We start from the raw sequence: 21,663 nt of genomic DNA on the forward strand, positions 1-21,663 counted from the left end.
ATCATTTTTTTTATAACTTTCATTCCTTCTTCCTTCTTTTACCCATCCAATTGCATTCATTATAAGACTTTAACGGCTTCACCTGACCTCTTCTCACCTCGTCCTCACGCACACTTCACCTCCCACATTTAGCACAAATTTCACATTCTTTCTACCTAATTAATCATGACGACGTATGAAAAGATTGTCAAGGGAGCGACTAAGCTCAAGGTCGCGGCTCCAAAACCGAAATACATAGAGCCCATATTGATGGCAACGTCAACTGACCATTCAATAATATCAAATGATAACTTCAACACAATAATGAGGACATTGCAACATAGATTACGTGATAGTGCTTGGTCGGTAGTTTACAAAGCATTGATTGTTATCCACTTGATGATCAGGGAAGGAGATAAGGATGTCACATTAAAGTATTTGGCTGACCAAGGACACTCAATGTTGAATTTGTCTCTGAGTAATATTTCTCATGGCGGAGGTTCCGGTAATACCGACGTACGGTTCATTATCAAGTATTCCAAATACTTGCACACAAGGGTGAAGCAGTATGATGCCACAGGGATCGATTATGTACGAGATGAACGGTCAAATAACAGTACCTCTCAACAGGGCGGAAGATTAAGATTTCTCACCATCGACAAGGGCTTGTTACGAGAGTGCGAAAGTGTTCAGAAACAGATTGATGCCTTGCTCAAGAATAGCTTTATGGAAAACGATGTCAATAATGAAATTGTCCTTACTGCGTTTCGTCTTTTGGTCAATGACTTGCTTGCACTCTTTCAAGAATTGAACGAAGGGGTTATTAACATTTTAGAGCACTATTTTGAAATGTCGAAATATGATGCCGAGCGATCCTTGAAGATTTACAAAAAGTTTGTGGATCAGACTAAATTTGTCATTGATTATTTAAGAGTAGCAAAGCACCTAGAGTACGCAACAAAGTTGCACGTTCCAACGATAAAGCACGCACCTACAGCGTTGACAAGTTCTTTGGAGGAATATTTGGATGATCCAAACTTTGAAGTTAATAGAAGACAGTACTTGGCTGAAAAAGATGGTAAGAAGAACTTGAATAACAACACTGCAATTGCTAGCAAGGAGGCTCAGCAGCAGCAAAGCAACAACAACCTGAACAATAATGTCAGTTCTGGTTTTGGTAACAGCTCTATAGGGCAGAGTAATAGTGGTGGAGATGTCAACAGACACGCATCTTTAGTAGTCCAACAAACTTACAACCCGTGGAGTAACATGTTTGTGCCAGGCCAAGCGCAAGGGTATATGCAATCCCCACAACAGGTACAACAACAGGCACAGCTTCAAGCACAACAGCAGCAGGAGGCATATCAACAGCAATTGCAAGCACAGCAACAAGCCCAACAACAGGCACAGCTTCAAGCACAACAGCAGCAAGAGGCATACCAACAGCAATTGCAAGCACAGCAACAAGCCCAACAACAGGCACAGCTTCAAGCACAACAGCAGCAAGAGGCATACCAACAGCAATTGCAAGCACAACAACAGGCGCAACAACAAGCACAGCTTCAAGCTCAGCAACAAGCACAACAACAGCTCCAAGCTCAACATACCCAATCTTTCCAACAAAACACGCTTCCATCAATTGCACAAGGCCAACAATACCAATCACCCAACTCCACCACGCAATTTCAATCTGCATTTACTGGGTTTGGTTTTGGTGGATATGGTCCTACGACAATCCAGCCTCAGAGCACAAACCCATTTGCGCAATCACAATCACAATCACAATCACAATCACAACAACCTGCCCCAAACCAATATACTCAACCACAAGGCAGCTTGACAAGAGCAGGTACAAATCCATTCTCAGTTATGCAAACAGGTCACCAGACAATTCCTTCATCACAATCGCAACCACAGATCCTGTCACTAATTGGACAACCGCCCCCACCTCCACAACAACAACAACAACAACAACAACAACAGCCCCATATACTTAATCCTTTGCAACCACAGTCTACCAATCCATTTATGCGCATGGCAACCGGTCAACAACAACAACAGCAACAGCAACAGCAACAACAACAACAGCCATTGGCTCCACAGTCCACCAATCCGTTTGCTGCATTCTCTGCTGGCTCAAATCAACAATCTTCTTTCAATTCATACCCCCAAAGCCAACAGCAAAGGGCATTTAATCCTGTTACCGATAGTCTCATTTAGCCCGAATTAGGTTTGAATTTGGTTTAAACCTACTTAAAATTGATAGAAATGCAACACTTGAAATATATTAATGCTATAAATTAATTGTACAATACATCTTAACAAAAAAACACCTATTTTGCTTTTGTAGAGATTCCTCTAATCACCAATTGCAAGCCAGCAAGCTCGATATGCAATACAGCGAAAGACAAACATGAAAACAAAACGTAAACATAAACAAAACTAAACAAAGCAAAAAAACTCAAAATCTTGCTCTATCTTTCACATACTCTATTACTTCAAGAACCAAATCCCCAAATATCCTCTGCAAAATCTTCAGTCACCTCACTATTTGGGCCATACTCTCCAGCCCATTCTGTAAATCCACCTTTCAAAATGTAGACACGCACGTCATCCTGTTGAAAATATCGTTGCATCTCCGGATCTACGATATCATCCAATGATCGAAGGAACTTTAAGGCTGATTTTGGACCCCTTGCTTGAGAAAGCATACAATGAAACACCACATCTTTGATTTTAGCGTCGTATATGCGTTGCTGCAACTCCAAGATTTTAGAGCCATTGAGATCTGAAGCAGGGTAGTTCCACGACCCGCGGATGTGGCCTCCAACATAGTCTGAGTCTCGCACATCTATTACTTGGAAAGTACCATTAGGCGAATGACAAGTGGTAATCCATTTGTAGAGCGTTGCTGGTTTAATTAATTTTATATCTGAAATAGAATATAGACGACTCATTTCTTTAAAAAAGCTGAAGAGTTTGTAAAAAAAAAACAATGGGGTAAAAAGAAGCAAAGAAAGGAAAAGAAAGGAAAAGAAAAAGAAAAAGAAGAAAAAGAAAAAGAAACTGAATAGTTGGATCGTAGGATGGTTGAGTTGCGGAATTGAGGGATGGATAGGCGGCTAATTCACTTTCCCCCTTAGAAGAATGCTGTGAATTTACATTTTTTTTTTTTTTTTTGCTTCTTGCCTTTTCCTTACTTTTAAATTGAAACAATTTATTGAATAAAAAGAATAAAAAAAATTAAAAAAAAAATAATAAATATAAAATACAACTTAGAAAACAAAAAGCTGAGGAAAAAAAAATAAAACTACAACAAAAAATCAACTTTACCTCACACGTTCTCCATTAGATCGACATTACATTTCAAGTAGCAATCGTCCCGAAACATCCAATTAAGTCTACACTTTTATTTTTGTCTTTCTTTTTCTTACTAGTACGACAACATTATCTTTTGGGTATAACCATAGTATCATTATAGGATTCTTTGATCTTTTTGAAATGGCCAGATTACCAAGAAGAAAAGCAATTGAGAATGAGCTCAATGGTCATGGTGCGCCCTTGACAAGAACTTTATCTATAGAATCAATTTCCTCACTTTTTAAGCGAAATAGAAAAAGGAAATTGGAGGATGACTCTTCGGTCAAGTCATCGAGCCCTACCACCGACAACGAAGATGCGGAGCTGTCTAAATATGAAGATGAAGTCGAAGAGAATGACGATGATGATGATGATGATGATGATAATGAAGAGGAAGAAGAAGATAAAGATAAAGATGGGAACGATCAGGAAGGTCGTGGTGGCAATAGAAGAGCCAAAAAGAGAAGGATAAAAACAAAAGAGGAAGAAGAGTTTGAAGAAAAAGAGCGGAAATTGGATGAGGAACTACCAGAAGAATATAGAAAATTCAGACCTAGAGGTTTCAGATTCAACATTCCACCAAAGGATAAACCAATTAGAATATACGCTGATGGTGTGTTTGACTTATTTCACTTGGGTCACATGAAACAATTGGAGCAAGCTAAAAAGTCTTTTGAGAATGTCGAGTTGGTTTGTGGAATTCCCTCCGATAAAGAGACACATAAGCGTAAAGGTTTAACTGTTTTGACAGATGAGCAAAGGTGCGAAACTTTAAAGCATTGTAAATGGGTCGATGAAGTGATTCCCAACGCTCCATGGTGTGTTACCCCAGAGTTTTTAAGGGAACACAATATTGATTATGTTGCACATGATGATTTACCTTATGCAAGTAGTGATAGTGATGATATCTATAAGCCAATTAAAGAGCAAGGGATGTTTCTCACCACTCAAAGAACAGAAGGTATCTCTACTTCAGACATTATCACCAAGATTATCCGTGATTATGACAAATACTTGATGAGGAACTTTGCAAGAGGTGCCACTCGAAAAGAGCTTAATGTGAGTTGGCTCAAGAAGAATGAATTAGAATTCAAGAAACATATTAATGATTTTAGAACATACTGGATGAGGAACAAGCTGAATATCAACAATGTTAGCCGTGATCTCTACTTCGAAATTAGGGAATTTATGAGAGGCAAGAAGTTTGACGTGCAACAATATTTGGAAAACCAACAAAAGCAACAACAAAAACACAAGAACCAACAATCAATTACAAATGGAAGTCAAGGGCCAAGCAGAAGTGGGTCTATTAGTGATTTTGAGGATTCTACTTCGTACAAAGGCGGCTCTCCACTCACAGATTTTGCGTCAAAATATATAGGAAATGCCAACAAGGAATTAAATAATGCAGGAAAAGTAATTCTGAAATGGATACATGGCGAGGACGATTCGGATGAGGAGGAGATCAAACCTATAGTGATAAAACCAGTACACAAGGCCAGAAGGAGAAGCAGTAGCAGTAACAGTAGCATTAAACCCCGTTTAATCAACAACAGTGCTACCACTAACGCCAACATGAATGCAACAACGACAACAACTAAAGGCACACTGAGTGGAGCTGCAGTGAAATCTACGCCTAAAAAAGGATCATCAACACCAAGGAAAACTCCTCAAAAGAAAGCATATTAGATTGGGAAAGAAAAATAAAAGAAATATAACTTGTACTTTAGCGAAAGGGAAACGAAAAACAAATATATACAAAGAACTAGATAATTAACAATTTAACAAGAACAGGGGAAAAAAACAGGAAAAAAACAACAACAATTCTGGACAAGGCAGTTTATCTTGTTGATATGTCTTTTGTAAACATTTGTTCTCAACTCTGACTTTGTATGTTTAAAGTTTGTTCAATGCTCCCTCTTGAGCGGTTCTTTTATCAAAAAATATTTGGTAAACCAAATTATCGTTTTGTGCTTCTTTCCTGTTTTATAGTTAATTTATATTCCAATAAATGAAAATAATAATAATAGTAAAAAAAATAAAATTAAAAAAATAAAAAAAAAATAAAAAAAATAAAAAAGAAGGCTAAAGCCATACTGGCTACTCAAGCAAGAAACAACTCGTGTAATCCGTAAAATTTAAACCACGCTATGACCGAAATTGATCCAAATATCAAAGAACAAGAAATGGCTGAAGTAATAAACAGTGACAAAGATATTGATAGCGATTCTAACACAGTGGGGCTGACGCTTTTTGCTCAGCTACAGAATCAATTGAGATTACAACAGGAAGAGCTACTCCAACAACAACGAGAACTACTATCGCAAGAGTCACACTTGCAGCTGCTCCAGTCATCGCACTCTTCTATAAGCAACACATGGAATTTCACACAGGGACTTGTGGTTGGCCAATTAAGCGTTATTTTCCTCATTATCATTTTTGTCAAATTTTTTGTCTTTGCTGATTCGTCATCAAGCATACCTTCGAAATTTGTTGCCAGAGATGGAGCGGGCGTGATTGTGCGGAGAGACAATAAATCTACTACATCACGAGATAGACATAATGGGATTGGTGGCAAAGATTCAAACCTGGAACCTTCAACCGATGACGAGAGGTTGCAGAACAATAGAGCCAAAGTATCAAGTATTTTGGAAAAGACATATTATGACGTAAACAACCATGCCTCGGAGTCTCTAGATTGGTTTAATGTGCTTATTGCACAAACAATTTCACATCTTCGTACGGAGGCATTGCTCTCGGACAATATATACCACTCATTAAGCAACTTTTTGGATAACAGTGAATTGCCTGACTTTTTGGATAAGATAAATCTTACGGAGATTGATGTTGGCGATGATTTTCCCATCTTTTCTAATTGTAGGATCAAGCACAGCAAAGAAGATACTGGACGGCTAGAAGCAAAAATAGACGTCGACTTGTCAGATACATTGACTTTGGGTATGGAGACAAAGCTCTTGTTGAACTATCCGCGTCCATTAACAGCAATATTGCCCGTGGCAATGACTGTTTCCATAGTCCGTTTTTCGGGTTGCCTGACAGTATCATTGGTCAACACCAATGATCAAGAATTTCAAGCTGATCAAGTTGCGCGACCAAGCAACGGTCACACAAGCACGGATAACGGCAATGACGAAATTGGTAAAGGCTCAAGCTCTGAAGATAAAAAAGGAGGGACTGCATTAATGTTCTCTTTTGCACCTGATTATCGGCTCGAATTTGTCGTCAAGTCATTGATTGGTTCTAGGGCCAAATTGCAAGACGTTCCCAAAATTTCTTCTTTGATTGAAAATAGGTTGAGAACTTGGTTTATTGAAAGATGCGTCGAGCCAAGGTTTCAAGTTGTAAAGCTTCCGTCACTTTGGCCAAGAACTAAAAATACACGCGAGCCAGCAAAACCAAAGGATAGCGACGACACATTATGATCTAATGTAGATAAAGAAGGAAAGAAAAAAGAAGAAGAGGAAATGACAATAGAATGATTTATTAATATAAGTAGATGGAGTGTATATAATTATCACTTAAAAAGTATACAACGTTGTAAGAAAATAGATTTACATATATATATGTACAATAATAATACAATTCATTGAAATGAAGAACAAATAATACAATTGACAGCTGCTTAGGCTGAAACATTGTATAAACGCAAGATCCTCTCGTGAATATTATCACAATACAAAGCACAGTACAATTGTAGTGATGGTAATTATGAGGAACGTGCCGATAGAAGTGAGTGACGATGCACTACCTTCATACAGAGAAACTGTATTTTGTGGTAAAGTTAATGATAACGATGACGGTGAAGATGGTGAAGATGGTGAAGATTGTGGTGGCCTAGAAGCCGAGCTTAAAGTGGTTCCATATTTTCTCAGTGGGACTGGATTTGCAGATGTCAATTGAGCAATACCATTAGTAGTTGATAATGTATCAGGATCAAAAATAGGTAATTCCGATTGTGCATAAGCATCCGTAGATAAAGCTACTGGAGCAAGCTCTGACTTGCTTGTTTTTTGTAAACCAGTTGTTTTTGTTGTTGTTGTTGTTGAAAAATCATGGTCGTCTTCTTCGTCTACTAACGATGGATTTACTTGATTTGTTTTAGTACTCTCAATATTCAGAGACTTTTCTGTTGCGCCTTCGTATCCCATAGTTTTGGAAGGCATATTGGAGTTTGTAGTTTTGGCCTCAGAGCTTAAGTCTTGTTTGGAAGAATTTGAGATATCTGCAGCTAAAGTGTTTCTAGCAGATTCATTAGATTTTGACAGCTCCAAAAATAACAGTTTTACCGACGTTGGTTTGGTTTTATTGATTGATGAAGCTAAAACTGGCTTATTGAGCAGTTGTATATCCAGTTGAGATGGAAATTCCATGATTCCTGTTTGACCAGTAGAGCTCGAACTGGGCACATTCAGATAATCAAGTTGAGTTGTTGGTTGAGTGTTGAAATTTGTAGTTTGTGTGTTTGTTGGTACACCTGAGTCACTTTTACTGGGTAAAGAAAGAATGTCTGGTTTAGTTACTGCACGAGTTGACAGTATTAAAGTATTCTTAAAGTCAGAAGGTGAAGCTGTTGAAATTTTATTTGTCGTGTTAGGAGGAATCTCTGAAACTGTGTTTGAATTAGCAGAACAAGTGCTGCAACGACTTTGGTCATATAAAGCTGGTGTAGAATATGTACCTGATTGACTATCAAAAGTGGTTGAGATTAGCTCATGAGAAATCGTCAAACTTTGAGCGGTTAAAATATCCGTATCACCTTTTGTATTTTGATCAATATTGTCTGTACTCAAGGAATTTGTTGCAGTGACAACCAGCGCATACGTGGTTGATGTTTGAATTGCTTCAGTGTCTAGAATATTTAAAGTTGAAGAAGCTAACAATGTGGATTGTAAATCATTTCTGTTTGAGCTCGAGTGAGTGTTTGCATTACTTGAATTCCAATATACTGGACCAGTACTGCTTGCGACTATTGAATTTGGAGTACTAGTGGTGGACAAAGACAACTTCAGACTGTATGAAGTGGTCAATAAAGACTCCTTTGTAAGCAATATTGGGCCAGAAGCATAAACTGAGGTAGCATCCAATAAATGCGAAAACTCAGCTGAAGTGGTATATTGTTGATCTTCCGTGCTATGTGATGTGGATTCTAGTGGACTAACTTGCGGCGGTGACTGGCTTGTAATCTTAGATGGTACAGAACTAACTGAGGTTGTGGACAATATTGAGTCAGTTTTTGTGCCAGGTTTTGCTACACTATCATCATTTGAAATGGAATTGACTAAAGTAATCAATGTGGTTGACTCCTCAGCATTTAATGATCTAAAAACACTTTCGCTTTCATTTGATGAATGAATATCACTTTCTGCAATGTATTTGGATTCAGATTCACCCAAAGAGTAGCTAGGGCTACTTGTTGGTGTACTAGAACTTAAAAGTGTATTTGTAACAAAAACGGATCCAGAACCACTAGATCCAGTGACTGAAATGTGATTTGCTGATACTGAGCTTGTTACATAAGGTATGTCATTAATGCTTTGCGACGAAATTCCAAAGTTTGTATTATCATTTTCATTTGAGAGAGTTGCAATAGTACTAGTGTTCACAGTATTGGATGAAGTAGTCACTTTGGAAGATACACTCGAAACCAAATCAAATGTTGATTTGCTTGCAAAGTCAATGCTTTCAGAGACTAAACCAGAGCTAAATTCTTTCAAGTCGGAGGTAGAAGCCGATGTGGAAATTGTTGAGGTTGTATTTGTCAATGTAGTGATTGTTTCTTTTGAAGTCAAATGTTCCACATCAGTAGTAAGGGACGAAAACTGTGAATTTTCATTTTCAGTTAATGTTACGGTTGGAGATAAATCCAGGTAGCTCATACCAAAATCAACTGTTACACTTGGTGAAGATTCAATTGACGGAATTTGTTCCCCATTACTTTCGATAAAGCTAGTTGCATCTAGAGTATGAGGAAATTGAATAGAAGAATCACCAGGACTTGCTGTAGATTCCAAACTGATTTCAAATGTACCTGATTCATGCTCAATGGCACTAACAATATCACTAGAAATACTTGAGTCATGGGTATATGTATATGTTGAGTAAACGGAGAGCAAACTACCAGAATCGGAGTCATTTATTGTTTGGATAGTTTCAATGCTCGTTTTGTTATCAAGAATTGACACAGAATCTGTAGTGGAACTTGAAGATTCACTTGTAATAAACCCAAGGCTAGAGCTTAATCCATCGGTAAGTGTATCCATCAGGTTATCTGTAAATGTATGGATTACTTCATCACTTGTGCTAGATAAAACATGGCTACTGAAATCATCGGTGCTTAAACTGGCAACAATGTGTGTGGTTATTTCCACGTTTGAAATTGAATTTTCAAATGATATAGTAGTATCTTCAACAATAGATGACGATTCACTATAATATGCTTCACTTGTCAATGTACTGAGGTCTGTGTTTGTAGTAGATTCCTTGTAAAAGCTCAAAATACTACTAAGAATTGCCAGCCCCTCTTCAACTGTAGTAGTTTTAGTGCTCGTATTCAAGTCTGTAGTAAATGTACTGAGGTCATTATCTTCAAATGAATCACTTTTAATGTCGAGATCGCCAACCGAGGTTGTAAGTTCAACACCAGCGAGCGACTTACTGTTCAAAGTAGATTCATCATCTCTTGTTGAGGTGAATGTCACTTGGGCACTAAGCTGTGAAATGGTTGCTGCATTACCTATGGAATCAGTAAATTCTTGCAATGTTGACATATCTGTACTGTAAACAGAATCTTCAATTGATATGGTTGTTTCATCACTAGAACTAATATCTTTACTATGCTTTGATATCTCAATAGCTGTAGTTACCTCTTGGTTTGTGGTGTGGTACTCTGTTGTTGCACTTGAATCAGTTTCAAAATTTGGTTCGTTTGCATCTGAACTGGGTTCTTCGACTGAGCTTGACTCAATTATGGCAAAGCTTGAACTAGTAGTAGAATCAGATGATTGAAGGAAAGTGAAGGTGTCTTCAGTATTTGTTATGTCGGTAATAATGGTTTCATTGCTGGATGTGGTAGATGCGTTGGTAGATATGAACTTGTTGGTGGAACTTGACTCGTCTCTTGATATAGTGGCGGTATCTTCATCAGAGCTGTACTCATTTGAGAAACTAAAGCTATCTGTTGGTAAATCTGACTCAGCAATTGTCGCTGACATATCAGAATAACTGGTGATAACATTCAAATTTGAATTAGAGGTGGATGGTATATTGGTTTCTTGAATTGTGGTGAGTTCCTCAAGGTAACTTGATAAGTCACTATAATATGATTCGAGTGACGTGTAAGAGGAATCATCTGAAATCGAATCTTCTACCTTAGTTGTTAAAGTCAAAGTGGAGGTGGGGATGGAACTGGATATGTAAAGATTATCTGTTGAGCTGGATTCGGAGATACTGAGTGAAGTTCTCTCGATAAAGTTTGTACTTGAATTATCTGAGTACGTACTCAAATCTGTACTGATAGTCAGTTTATCAAAAATGGTGTGATATTCATTGGTGGTGCTTACATCATCACTATAGTCAATCTCTTCGGTAGTGTAGTTAGGTTCGTCGTCAGAAACAGTCGTTTGCATGGATACTACATGTTGAGTAGTCTGGTTAGTCTTGCTGTTTGTAGCTGAACCATCACTATTGGTCAGTTGATTGGTGATTATACTAACTGTACTGGTCTGTTGACCCGAAGCATTAACTGTAGTGGTAGTAGTATCTTGAGTTAAACTCTCATCATCGATTGTGTAGGTGCTTGTTTCATAAAAGGAATCAACTATCGAATATGATTCAGAGCTGTAGATACCAGAATCTTTGCTGAAAGACAATTCTTCTAATGAACTAGACTCTGTCGCCATTACACTGGACTCATTATTGGTGTTAAAACTTTCATTAAAGCTTGAACCTTCTATGGTGACGTTAGGTTCTGTAACTACAGTTGAAGTTACTTCATGAATAGAGCTTGATACCATTTCAGTAGAGCTAAATTCTTTGGAATATTCAGTTTCGTCGGTAGTAAGATGGTAAGCTGTAGTATCTGATTCATTGAAGGTACTGGACTCGTTGGAGGGAACAGATCCAGACCCATCAATAGTCATTGATCCTTTGAAAGAAGTAGCCTCTTCAGTAATAGTATTAATAGTGTCATCATTTGTAGTAACTTCATCACTTGATGTGAACGACTCTTCTGATTGACTATATAAAGCAGTGAGTGTCGCATATTGATTATTACTCGAAAATAATATGTCTGTCGATGAAAACAAATTGTCATTAGTGGTGGAAACTGCAGGCAAACTAAAAGCGCTGTCTGTAGAGGTGTCTTTCTCATCCATGGTGGACGCAACGTCTGAGCTTATACTATCGGTAATGAAGGAAGAGAAGTCCTTTATTACGTCAGATGATTCACTTTCACTTGATTCCTCACTTGTAGAAAAATCATCTGTTGAAAATGATTTTTCCATGGCAATTGAACTATCTGTTTCTGGATAGATGCTAGAATATGTGGAAAAAGCATTATTGGTTCTTGTTTCTTCTATAGTAGAAATATATTCATGGCTTGAGACATATTGCAGACTTGGGCTAGCCTCATATGTGGTTGGATCCACGTCTTTGCTAATATTTGATAAACCGGTAGAAAAGTACCCATCTGTTGAAGTTGGAGCAGTGCTAAAACTTATTTTGTTGGTGACTGAGCTAGATTCTATTTGGGTGGAAAGAGATTCTTCAGTTTCTATTGGTGCATCTTTATAACTGGATATGTCTGCAATGGAGCTCACTGGTTCAGTAGATGAACTAAGTACCTCATCTGTAAATACTGTTTCACCAGTAACTGAATTGGTTTCAAATTGTGATAAAAGCTCCTTGCTTGTCGTAACTTCATCATAAGTAGTTGACAAAATCTCGTCAATGGAGATTGACTCCAACGTATCAAAATCCAAATCACTACTAGGAATAGAAATTTCATTTGAGCTTGACTCGGTAATGTGCTCATCAGTAGAGATGATCGATTCAACTATAAAGCTTGACCCATTATCGGTTTCCCTACTTTTCTCAATAGCAGATGTTTCCTCCGACAGAGTTGAAATGTCTATTGTTGAAATTGGCGGAGTAGTTGCAGTTGAATCATTTGTAGTCAAACTTAACTCATCAGTAAAGGATGTTTGGAAGTAAGTTGATGTTTCTTTGTTCAAACTGTCTTCAGTTGCGGAGGCGCTTACTTGGTGGTGGTCAGTGGTTGAATCAGTAGAGGCCATAAATGAATCATTAGTATGTAATTTGTTTGATACTGTACTGGAGGCATCGTCTAAAGACGAGTCATTGTTAAAACTTGCTTGATCAATTGTTGCTTCAGTATATTCACTAGTAATGTTTTCTATAGTTGAGCTTGGATCATCAGTGAAAGTGCTAGATTCATTACCAGAAACATTTTCGTTTGTTTTTACTGAATCATTAAAAGTCGACACGGTTTGTTCGTTAAAAGTCGGCTCTGAACTGTTCACCAAGGTCTCTTCACTTGAAATGGATACTCCATCTGTTGTCATTGTTACAATAAAACTCTGTTTATCAGAGTTTTCCATCGTAGCTTGAGTAGCAATATTGGATAGGTCAATTGAAAAAGACTCATCACCAGTAGGAAAATATGAATAATCTTCAGTTGTATTTGTGACTTTTGTTGTTGCACTTTCCGTTATATCAGACATCTCTGTACTTGTTTCAGTCTCATCAGTACCTCTAGATTTGTCGGTCATTGAGCTAAGTTCATGAGTTGTAACATATTCACTACTTGTGAATAAACTCTCTCCAGTGGAATAATCATCCCCATTACTTGTAGAGCCATCCTCGCTTGTTGAATACTCATCAACACTACTTGTTTCGAATATAGTTATATCAGATTGGCTACTTGTTTTTGATTCTTTCAGAATATTAGTTTGATCAGAGGTTGACTCGAAATGTTCATTTTCGCTGGTGTAAATAGAAGTGGTTAATTGTTCGGCAGTACTTGATTCGTCAGTATTACTTATAGTGTACTCATCACTATTAGTTGGCATTTGGGTTACAATTGATTCATCACTGGATGTGATAAGATTATCACTGGTAATTGATTTTGATCCAACAGAAGTAATTGGGGTTTCAATTGCATTTGTCTCTTTGCTACTGAAATCTTGATTTGTATCGTAGTCATTAGCGGTAGATTCATTTGTAGAACTTGTTTTTTCTAAGGTAGAATCATGTGATGAAGTTGTGATAAAATCTTTGGTAGAATCAGATACGTCATTTACAATGGAGACATTTTCCTCTAAAGTAGAGGTAAACAGTTCTTCTGTTGTGCTGTTAATATCAATCGATGATCTGATTTCGTCGTCTGTACTATATTCTACCGTATTAAAGCTGAGGTCTTTTGTAGTTGTCTCATATTGTTCTGAAGAGCATGTCTGGTCGGTGTATAAACTAGATTCACTAGTTGAAATGTATCCTTCATCTGTATAGGAACTATCAATGGAATAAGAGCTCTGCGCAGTCATATGTGAATCTTCACTTGAAGTGAAATCCGAATCAGTGACTGATTCATCGGAAATAAAACTCGTCTCTTCAAATGACAGAGATTCATAATAGTAGTAATCACTTGATTGGGCAGTGAGTATAGTTTCTCCATTACTCGAGGTCAATTTGTGAGTATAACTCAAATCGTCAGTGCCAGAGCTAAATTCATCATATGTAGCAACCAGCTCCTCAAAGCTTGAACCAGCTTCAATTGTAGTATATTGCTCGCTAGATTCAGAATTATCTTCTGTGTATGATTCAGTTGTGACAATTGCAGAATCAAAGTTGGTGAATGAGTTCAGTATAGTGTTAAACAGATCAGTACTTATACCGGACTCAATGTTGGTGAGAATACTTTTTTCTTCATCTTCTGTGGAAGAATAAAGTTGAGAGTTTATTTCTCCAGTGAAGAAGCTTGTTTGCTCATTCGTGATTGTTTCTCCAATGGTGTTTTGTTCATTGGAAGTTATGTTAGACTCGGCAGTTGATTCAGTTGTATCATTTAAATCAGTATTATTCCCATCAGTACTACTGTAAGCTATGCTTCCTGTTGGCTTTTCATTAGTGTTGGACTCTACCGTAGAAGTCAGCTTGGTTGGGGTAGCTACAAATTCACTGCTTAAAATAGATTCATCAATAGCTGTACTCAGTTCAGCTCTCGTAGAGTCTGAGACATCAGCAGTTTTTGAAGATTCTTCCTCGAAATTAGTTTCGTGCATCGTGAAGGTCAGTTCATTATTGGTGCTTGATTCATCAAGCAATGTGTTAATTTCAACATCAGTCTTGGAAGCGTCACTCGTTATTGATACATCGATAAAAGAGCTTAATTCCTCAGAAGAAACATTAACTTCGGTAGTAGCGCTGTAGCTATCTGTATCTGAGTCGTATCCTTCACTCAATACAGAGTCGATCAGCAGACTAGTCGGTTTGCTTGTGAAAATTTGTTGCTCACTAGAGGTGAATTCTTCTATGGTAGTGCTAGAGCCAATATTTGTTGCAAAAACATCGCTTGGACTTGACTTGTAAGTGCTTGTTGTTGATTCTTTGAAAGTAGTCACATAGTCTGTGACGTCAGATTCCTCGGCATATGAATTTGACATGTCAAACGAAACAGATCTATACGATGTGGATATCTCGTCAGCAATTGAATTAGTTGATTCTTCTGTTGTCAATCCTAATGTTTTGCTTGTTACAGTTTCCTCTACTGTAGTCAGATACTCATTGGATCTTGAATCATTCATAAGAGTGGATGATTCAGTAGTTGATAGAGAGCCTTCATCCGTCATAGTTTCTTCAAAAAAACTTGAATCGTGACTTTTTGTAACATAATCTTCACTTGTGGTTGATTCCTCTGTAGTTTGTAATTTGCTTCCTAATTCAGGATCAGAAGTCAGATGCTCTAAACTATAACTCAGTTCGTTTGTAGTGGTAGAAACATCAATATGTGTTGCGGATTGTTCAGTGGAATGGCCACTCGAGTCTGTTAGCTCACTCAAAGTTGTTAAGTCTGACATGAAATCCAGCTCAAAGCTAGACTCGGTCCTTGATTCGCTTGTGAAGTCAAATGTGGATGACGCATCTTCTGCCTGAGTATTGGTCACCACAATATCAGGTGTGGTTGTTGAAGAAAATAATGAATTAGGAGAAGAAGAAAAAGAAGAAAAAGAAGAAGTTGTTCTTGTTGTTTCTGATGTTGCTGTTGTTATTGGAAGTTCCCAAATATACATAGTGTCGGTTTTTGCAGGCTGGTTACTTTGAACAGACAGTGAAGTAGCTTTCAATGACCAATATGATGTTATTGTTACCGTAGGATTTGCTGGGTACCCAATCACGACAGTATCAACACTATCGGGCCCTTGCGTAATTGTTGTTATACCGCTTCCACTGTGACTCCAGAACGATGAAACTGTTGTTGTTGGGTTTGGCGGGTACTCGACAACAACTGTATCAACGTCATTTGGACCATTAGTTATAGTATTATAACCAGTTCCTAAACCACTCCAGAATGAAGAGACTGTTGTGGTTGGATTGGCCGGATACTGGATAACAATAGTATCTGTATTTGAAGGACCATGTGTTAAAATTGTTTTTGCAGTATTGGAACCGGTCCAAAAGGTGGAAACAGTAACTGTTGGATTTGATGGATACCCAATAACAAGGGAGTCTACTTCGCCTGGTGCATTAGTAAATTTTGCTGATGCAACTGTAGAGCCAGTCCAGAACATAGAAATTGTTGTTGTTGGATTTGAAGGATACTCTTTAACCACAGCATCAGTACTACCGGGGCCCTGGGTAATTGTAAGGAGTGAAGTAGCTGAGCCAGTCCAGAAAGATGTAAATGTAGATGTGGGGTTGAATGGAAATTTTACAACAACAGTATCTATACCACCCGGCAGGTTAGTTATGGTAGACGTTGTAACTGTAGAGCCAGTCCAGAACTGTGATGTTGTGGATTTGGAATTTGATGGGTAGTTTATCACCACTGTGTCTGTACCTGCTGGTGCATTGGTAATTGTAGACCTCAAAACAGTTGTTCCTGTCCAAAAACTTGATACTGTTGTTGTCGGGTTTGATGGGTATTCCTTGACAATGACATCGGTACCAGCTGGTCCTTGCGTCAGTGTAGATATGGAAGTTCCCAAACCTGTCCAAAAAGAGGATAAAGTGATTGTTGGATTAGCGGGATACTTTACAACAACGGTATCAATACCTGATGGATTATTTGTAACAGTTGACTTCGTCACTGAAGTCCCAGTCCAAAACTGAGAGACGGTTGTAGTTGGGTTCAGAGGGAACTTCACCACTACGGTATCAATGGAAGCTGGACCATTAGTAATTGTAGATTTCGTCACAGTGGTACCTGTCCAGAATTGAGAAGTTGTGATGGTAGGGTTTGAAGGGTACTCTTTGACGACAACATCGGTTCCGGCAGGACCTTGAGTAACCGTAATTGCCGAAGTAGCGGATCCAGTCCAGAAAGATGATACTGTACTTGTTGGGTTTGCTGGGTAGTTCACTACAACCGTATCTGTATTTACAGGGCCATTGGTATTTGTTACTGTTAAAACAGTGCTGCCAACCCAGAATTTCGAAACCGTTGTGGTTGGGTTTGATGGGTAGTTGACAATAATGGTATTTGTACTTGCTGGCCCATTAGTAATAGTTGATCTGCTTGTAGTAGTACCAGTCCAGAATTGGGAAATTGTAGTTGTTGGGTTAGCAGGATAGTTCAATACCACAGTGTCAGTACTTGCCGGAGCATTGGTAATTGTAGCAGTCAAGATGGTGCTACCAACCCAGAATGACGACACCGTAGTTGTTGGGTTTGCCGGGTACTTTATTACTACAGTATCCGTACTAGCTGGGGGGTTAGTTATTGTGGATGAAGTTATTGATGTACCAGACCAGAATTGAGAGGTTGTAGTAGTTGGGTTTGCTGGGTATTCGAAAACAACGCTATCAGTGGCACCTGCATTATTTTTCATAGTGGTTGTTGAAGTGATTGACCGAGTCCAAAATATCGAGGTAGTACGTGTAGGATTTGGAGGATACTCGGCTACAACGTAATCAGTCATTCCTGGTGAGTTTTTCACTGTGGTAGTTGAGGTAAACGCATTTGTCCATATAGTAGTTGACGATACTGTTGGATTTGGTGGATACAAGGCAACTACTGTATCCGTGCTACCAGGTAGATTCCTTATAGTGCTTGTTGATGTGACTGTTCCTGTCCAAAAACTAGTTTTCAGTGTGGTGGGATTTGGAGGGTATCCAACAAACACTGTATCGGTTCCACCAACGGTGTTGATAAATGTTGATTTCGACGTGTAGGGGTATGTCCAGAACCCGCTGGTTGTTATGGCTTTGTTTGATGGTACATTGATCAAAACTTCATCTGTTCCAGTTCCAAACCCGTTGCTGATGGTAGTTGTTGACGTATATGTGTTTGACCAAAAAGTGGTTGTAGTTCCTGTACAGCCTGGTCCCTTCCAGCAATAATTTCTCACTTGCAAGTCTCCATTTGTTGAAGACGGGGAATTGAAATTTTGATTCAATGTGTATGTGAATGTTTTCGTTTTTGTGACAAATAATATTGTCTTGTCGATTCTGTAGGTGATTTGCAAATTATCTGGCAAACAAGACATTCCATTATGCGAGGATCCTTGAACAAGCACAGTAGCGGTGAAGGAGTACTGGTCGGAGAATATGTTTGCTGCTCCATCGCCATTGATCACAATTGAGTTGGCGTATGCGCTTCCCAAATTGTTCAAGGTGGTCGTTATAGATCCTCCGATGGAACCTTGTATCTGGAATGATAATGTGACGCGGAAATAATTATTCCCCACGTATTGAGTATCAAGCACTTGAAGGTCGGCGGCCGGGGTTCCAATACCCAAAACCCAGTCAAAGAGGTTGACAAATATATTCTGAGCTGGTGCTGTTCCAATCGAAGTAATCGTGTATGAATTGGTCTGACCATAACACCGTAAAGGTTGTACAGTATAGCTATAGCCCTGTGTGTAATCGTAAGAGTCTGATGAACGTTGAACAATAGTGGCGGCGGATATGCTTATAAGCAATAAGAAAATCCACATCTTTTTCAAAAATAACCAATCTGACATTTCTCTTGTGTTAAAAAATGGGGAAATATAAAGCAAAAGGTTGAAATTAAACCTTTAAAAAGAAAGCTAAAGTCTATGTGAATTGAGTTGAAACTGAAATTGTGAAGAGGTTCTAGTCACTATATGGCGATGTTGATGGAAACAACAAAAAGGTGAGAAGCAATAGAATTTGAAGAAAAGGCAATTAACGTTTGTAATTCTTGGTTTGTTAGGATATCTATTGGAATGGGGTAATTTTGAGCCTAGAGTATAAACAAAATGAGAGAGGCATCAACAGCAGCAACAACATCAGCAGGAGAGTCAGGAAACGGACGGGGATAATGAGGAAGATATATAAACTGCTGATGAGTCCCATTTGAAATAGTTACTTTTTTCTTTATTTTTTTTTTATTTTACCTTTTCCAGAACTTTTCAGTTACAAGTGCAATTTCAAGTATAAGAGATGGGTAAAACCCTTCTTTCTATTCTCTATAAGATGAGGGGGGTGTTTCTTTGCATCATCATCGAATATCACCACCCTCCGCAATTGCTGCAAAACGGATAAACCTGGGAAGAAATAAAAAAAATAGAAATAAAAAATAAAATAAAAAGAAAAAAATAAAAAATAAAAAAATAAAAAATAAAAAAAGAATAGAGACTAAAAGTACGAATTTGCCTAAGCTAATGTTCAATTCCCTAAATCGCATACCAGAACTAAATATATAGCAAACAAATACTTTTTTTTACTTGAAATAAGTTTTCTTCCTCGGCATTGAGGATTTTTCAAGTGATGAGTTTACCAGCCAGAACAATATTAATGTATCTCTCAATTGCGTCACAAATATAGAGAGTGTATGAATTTAGTAAGTATAAGTGTATAAAGGTGTGTTGTGCTTGAGTTTGAAGATAAAGATACTTCTAATACAGAAGCAAAGTCTTCAGTTTTGTTGTAGATTGTCAAATGGTTATCACTATGTTTCGTATTCTAGGTTAGCGAGTTGACTACAGTTACTTCAAGTCACATTTGAAGTTTATGGCAAGTTCCTATCCATAACCTATTCATGAGGCATCTTTCTAAAGCAACTGTTAACAATAATAAAGACATATATACTTCTAGATGAACGTTCTTTAGCATCGCTTTACAAACTAACAAACTCAAGTCTCTATTTCACACACACACACACACACCCCACCACCAACACCAGTGAATGCAAATACTCATAAACACGCGCCTTGATCACAGAACCAGAATCATATTAAAAATGTATCTCAATGCTTAGTAATTGATTTAGACTCGCGGGGAATACTTCCGAAGCTTCGATAAAACCCTCCGTCTTTACGCCCTACATTCAATCTTTCCTCATCTCTGTATTTTGAGTTCTTAACTAAGGCGCTTTCAGTTAAATAGTGTACAAAAAACAAAAAAATTAATATGTGTTGATACAGAAACATCTACAATATATACTAAAAAAAAATTCAAAGGAAGTTCTTACACAAAACCAAAATAATTGTTTTCTTTTTCATCCGTACAAATAAGGTTTTATGCAGATTGAATAAAACGGAATAAAATAAAGGAAAATAAAAATAAAAAAAAATAAAAAAAATAAAAATTGGAAGGAGGTAAGAGCTCAAAAGTTGGTAGCAACAATACTACAAATGGAATAGGAATAAGGACCCTGGTTATGAGCATCGGGTTTATATTTGATATTCACAATGCCATTTGATCATTCGGCGCAATTAAGTTCATTCCCTAACCTTTTGGCTCTTTTCTTTGTTCATCTCAAAACAATCACGGGGCTCTGAACAAAGTGGTAAATAGGGGGCGGAAGGAGGTGAATGAAAAAAAATAAAATAAAAGGTAAATCACTATTGTAAGGAGTGTGGCTAAACATTTTTTTTTTTTTGGTTTATAAAGAAGTTTCGGAGTTTTTTATTCCAATACACTTTTGACCATTGCTTCATCAAATCAAAGTTGAAAATAAAATTGAAAACCGAGCAAGAAAAAGGAGAGAAGAATAAAGAACAAGTTAAATGTTTTGACAATATTTTGCTCAGACCACAAGCCATGATAGACTAATCTTTTTGTATATTATCCATTTCATTGTAACATATTTTTCATTCCTTTTCCCCGAACAGATTACATCTTAACTTTAAAATTACTAATCCCTTTATTATGTTCCCTATCCCGTCCCCAAGACAAGGACTTTTACAATAAAGTAAGGATCCATCAATGTATATTTTTGTGTCTTTTCTTCCTTTTTTTCTTTAAAAAGAAAAATTCGAAAGTATCACAGATTGAAGAAAAAAAAGAACAAATTCAATTACACAAGGTGGTGCGTACACTTTGTTGAAAATTGACTTTGGAAATAACAGTAGGTAGAGATTGTTATTACCAACCACCGCCTTGAGTGAAGAAGGCTAAAGTAATAAATGTAAGAAAGAAAGAGGGAAGGAAGAAAACACAATTTAACACTTCCCGTGGTCCTTTTGTTTGCTTTCTATAAACTTTTTTATAAGTTAAAAGAATAAAAAATTAATAATTTAAACTCTAATGCATTTCTTTTGTTCACTTTTCATCTCCTTTTTTTTCTTTTCTTACTCTTACATTGTGATCTTTAGACAACTAGTAAGTCCCTACTAAGGGTTAAGAGAATAAATATAGTATTCCCCTCCCCTTTCCCCCTAACAAAAAAGCAATGGTTTGTTTATCTAGCAGATACGATGATATATATATATAGACTAATGTATATATGGGGTGATATTCTATTGGTTACTTAACACTGTTTATTTGCTCATTTTTTTTTCTTCAAAAATACTAATGCAAAACTAGTGCACTTCAAAAGCTGTGAAAGAAACACAACGAACAAGCAATACTTGTTAAGATACACTTCCATTCTTATTATTATTATTTTTTCATTCATTTATTTATTATTTTCTTTTCTTTGGCCCATTCAATTGACTTGACTTGTATTTACGAACAAAATGCAAATCAAGAACCTCTGCGATGATCATCACCCGCAAAAGTTTGATGCAATAATCACACAAATATGCATAAACCATATTTTTGTAATTGAATCCTATTTTTTTTTTGTGCTGTTGTTACTATTTCTATAATTTCACACGC

The 21,663-nt window shown here is 37.4% G+C and overlaps 5 protein-coding genes across 5 annotated transcripts; 3 read left to right on the forward strand and 2 right to left on the reverse strand. All coding sequences in view use genetic code 12, as the record gives it.

Moving 5' to 3' along the window:
- Window positions 1-165: 165 nt before the first annotated feature.
- PVL30_003993 (uncharacterized protein) lies at window positions 166-2,199 on the forward strand (the record flags this gene model as incomplete). Its single annotated transcript, XM_001524246.2, has 1 exon — window positions 166-2,199. One exon carries the CDS (start codon window positions 166-168, stop codon window positions 2,197-2,199), a length of 2,034 nt encoding a protein of 677 aa, XP_001524296.2.
- Window positions 2,200-2,477: 278 nt separating this feature from the next.
- On the reverse strand, window positions 2,478-2,936 carry ibp1 (Cdc25 phosphatase Ibp1; the record flags this gene model as incomplete). The annotated part of the gene is made up of 1 exon (XM_001524247.1): window positions 2,478-2,936. The coding sequence occupies one exon, from the start codon at window positions 2,934-2,936 to the stop codon at window positions 2,478-2,480; it is 459 nt and encodes a 152-aa protein (XP_001524297.1).
- Window positions 2,937-3,480: 544 nt separating this feature from the next.
- On the forward strand, window positions 3,481-5,028 carry PCT1 (choline-phosphate cytidylyltransferase; the record flags this gene model as incomplete). Its single annotated transcript, XM_001524248.2, has 1 exon — window positions 3,481-5,028. The coding sequence occupies one exon, from the start codon at window positions 3,481-3,483 to the stop codon at window positions 5,026-5,028; it is 1,548 nt and encodes a 515-aa protein (XP_001524298.2).
- A 461-nt stretch (window positions 5,029-5,489) lies between these two features.
- MMM1 (ERMES complex subunit mmm1) lies at window positions 5,490-6,782 on the forward strand (the record flags this gene model as incomplete). Its single annotated transcript, XM_001524249.2, has 1 exon — window positions 5,490-6,782. The coding sequence occupies one exon, from the start codon at window positions 5,490-5,492 to the stop codon at window positions 6,780-6,782; it is 1,293 nt and encodes a 430-aa protein (XP_001524299.2).
- Window positions 6,783-7,028: 246 nt separating this feature from the next.
- PVL30_003997 (uncharacterized protein) lies at window positions 7,029-18,560 on the reverse strand (the record flags this gene model as incomplete). Its single annotated transcript, XM_001524251.2, has 1 exon — window positions 7,029-18,560. One exon carries the CDS (start codon window positions 18,558-18,560, stop codon window positions 7,029-7,031), a length of 11,532 nt encoding a protein of 3,843 aa, XP_001524301.2.
- Window positions 18,561-21,663: the final 3,103 nt, after the last annotated feature.

Source organism: Lodderomyces elongisporus, chromosome 5 (genome assembly GCF_030384665.1).
Source record: "Lodderomyces elongisporus chromosome 5, complete sequence".
In the NCBI taxonomy this organism is placed as follows: domain Eukaryota; kingdom Fungi; phylum Ascomycota; class Pichiomycetes; order Serinales; family Debaryomycetaceae; genus Lodderomyces; species Lodderomyces elongisporus.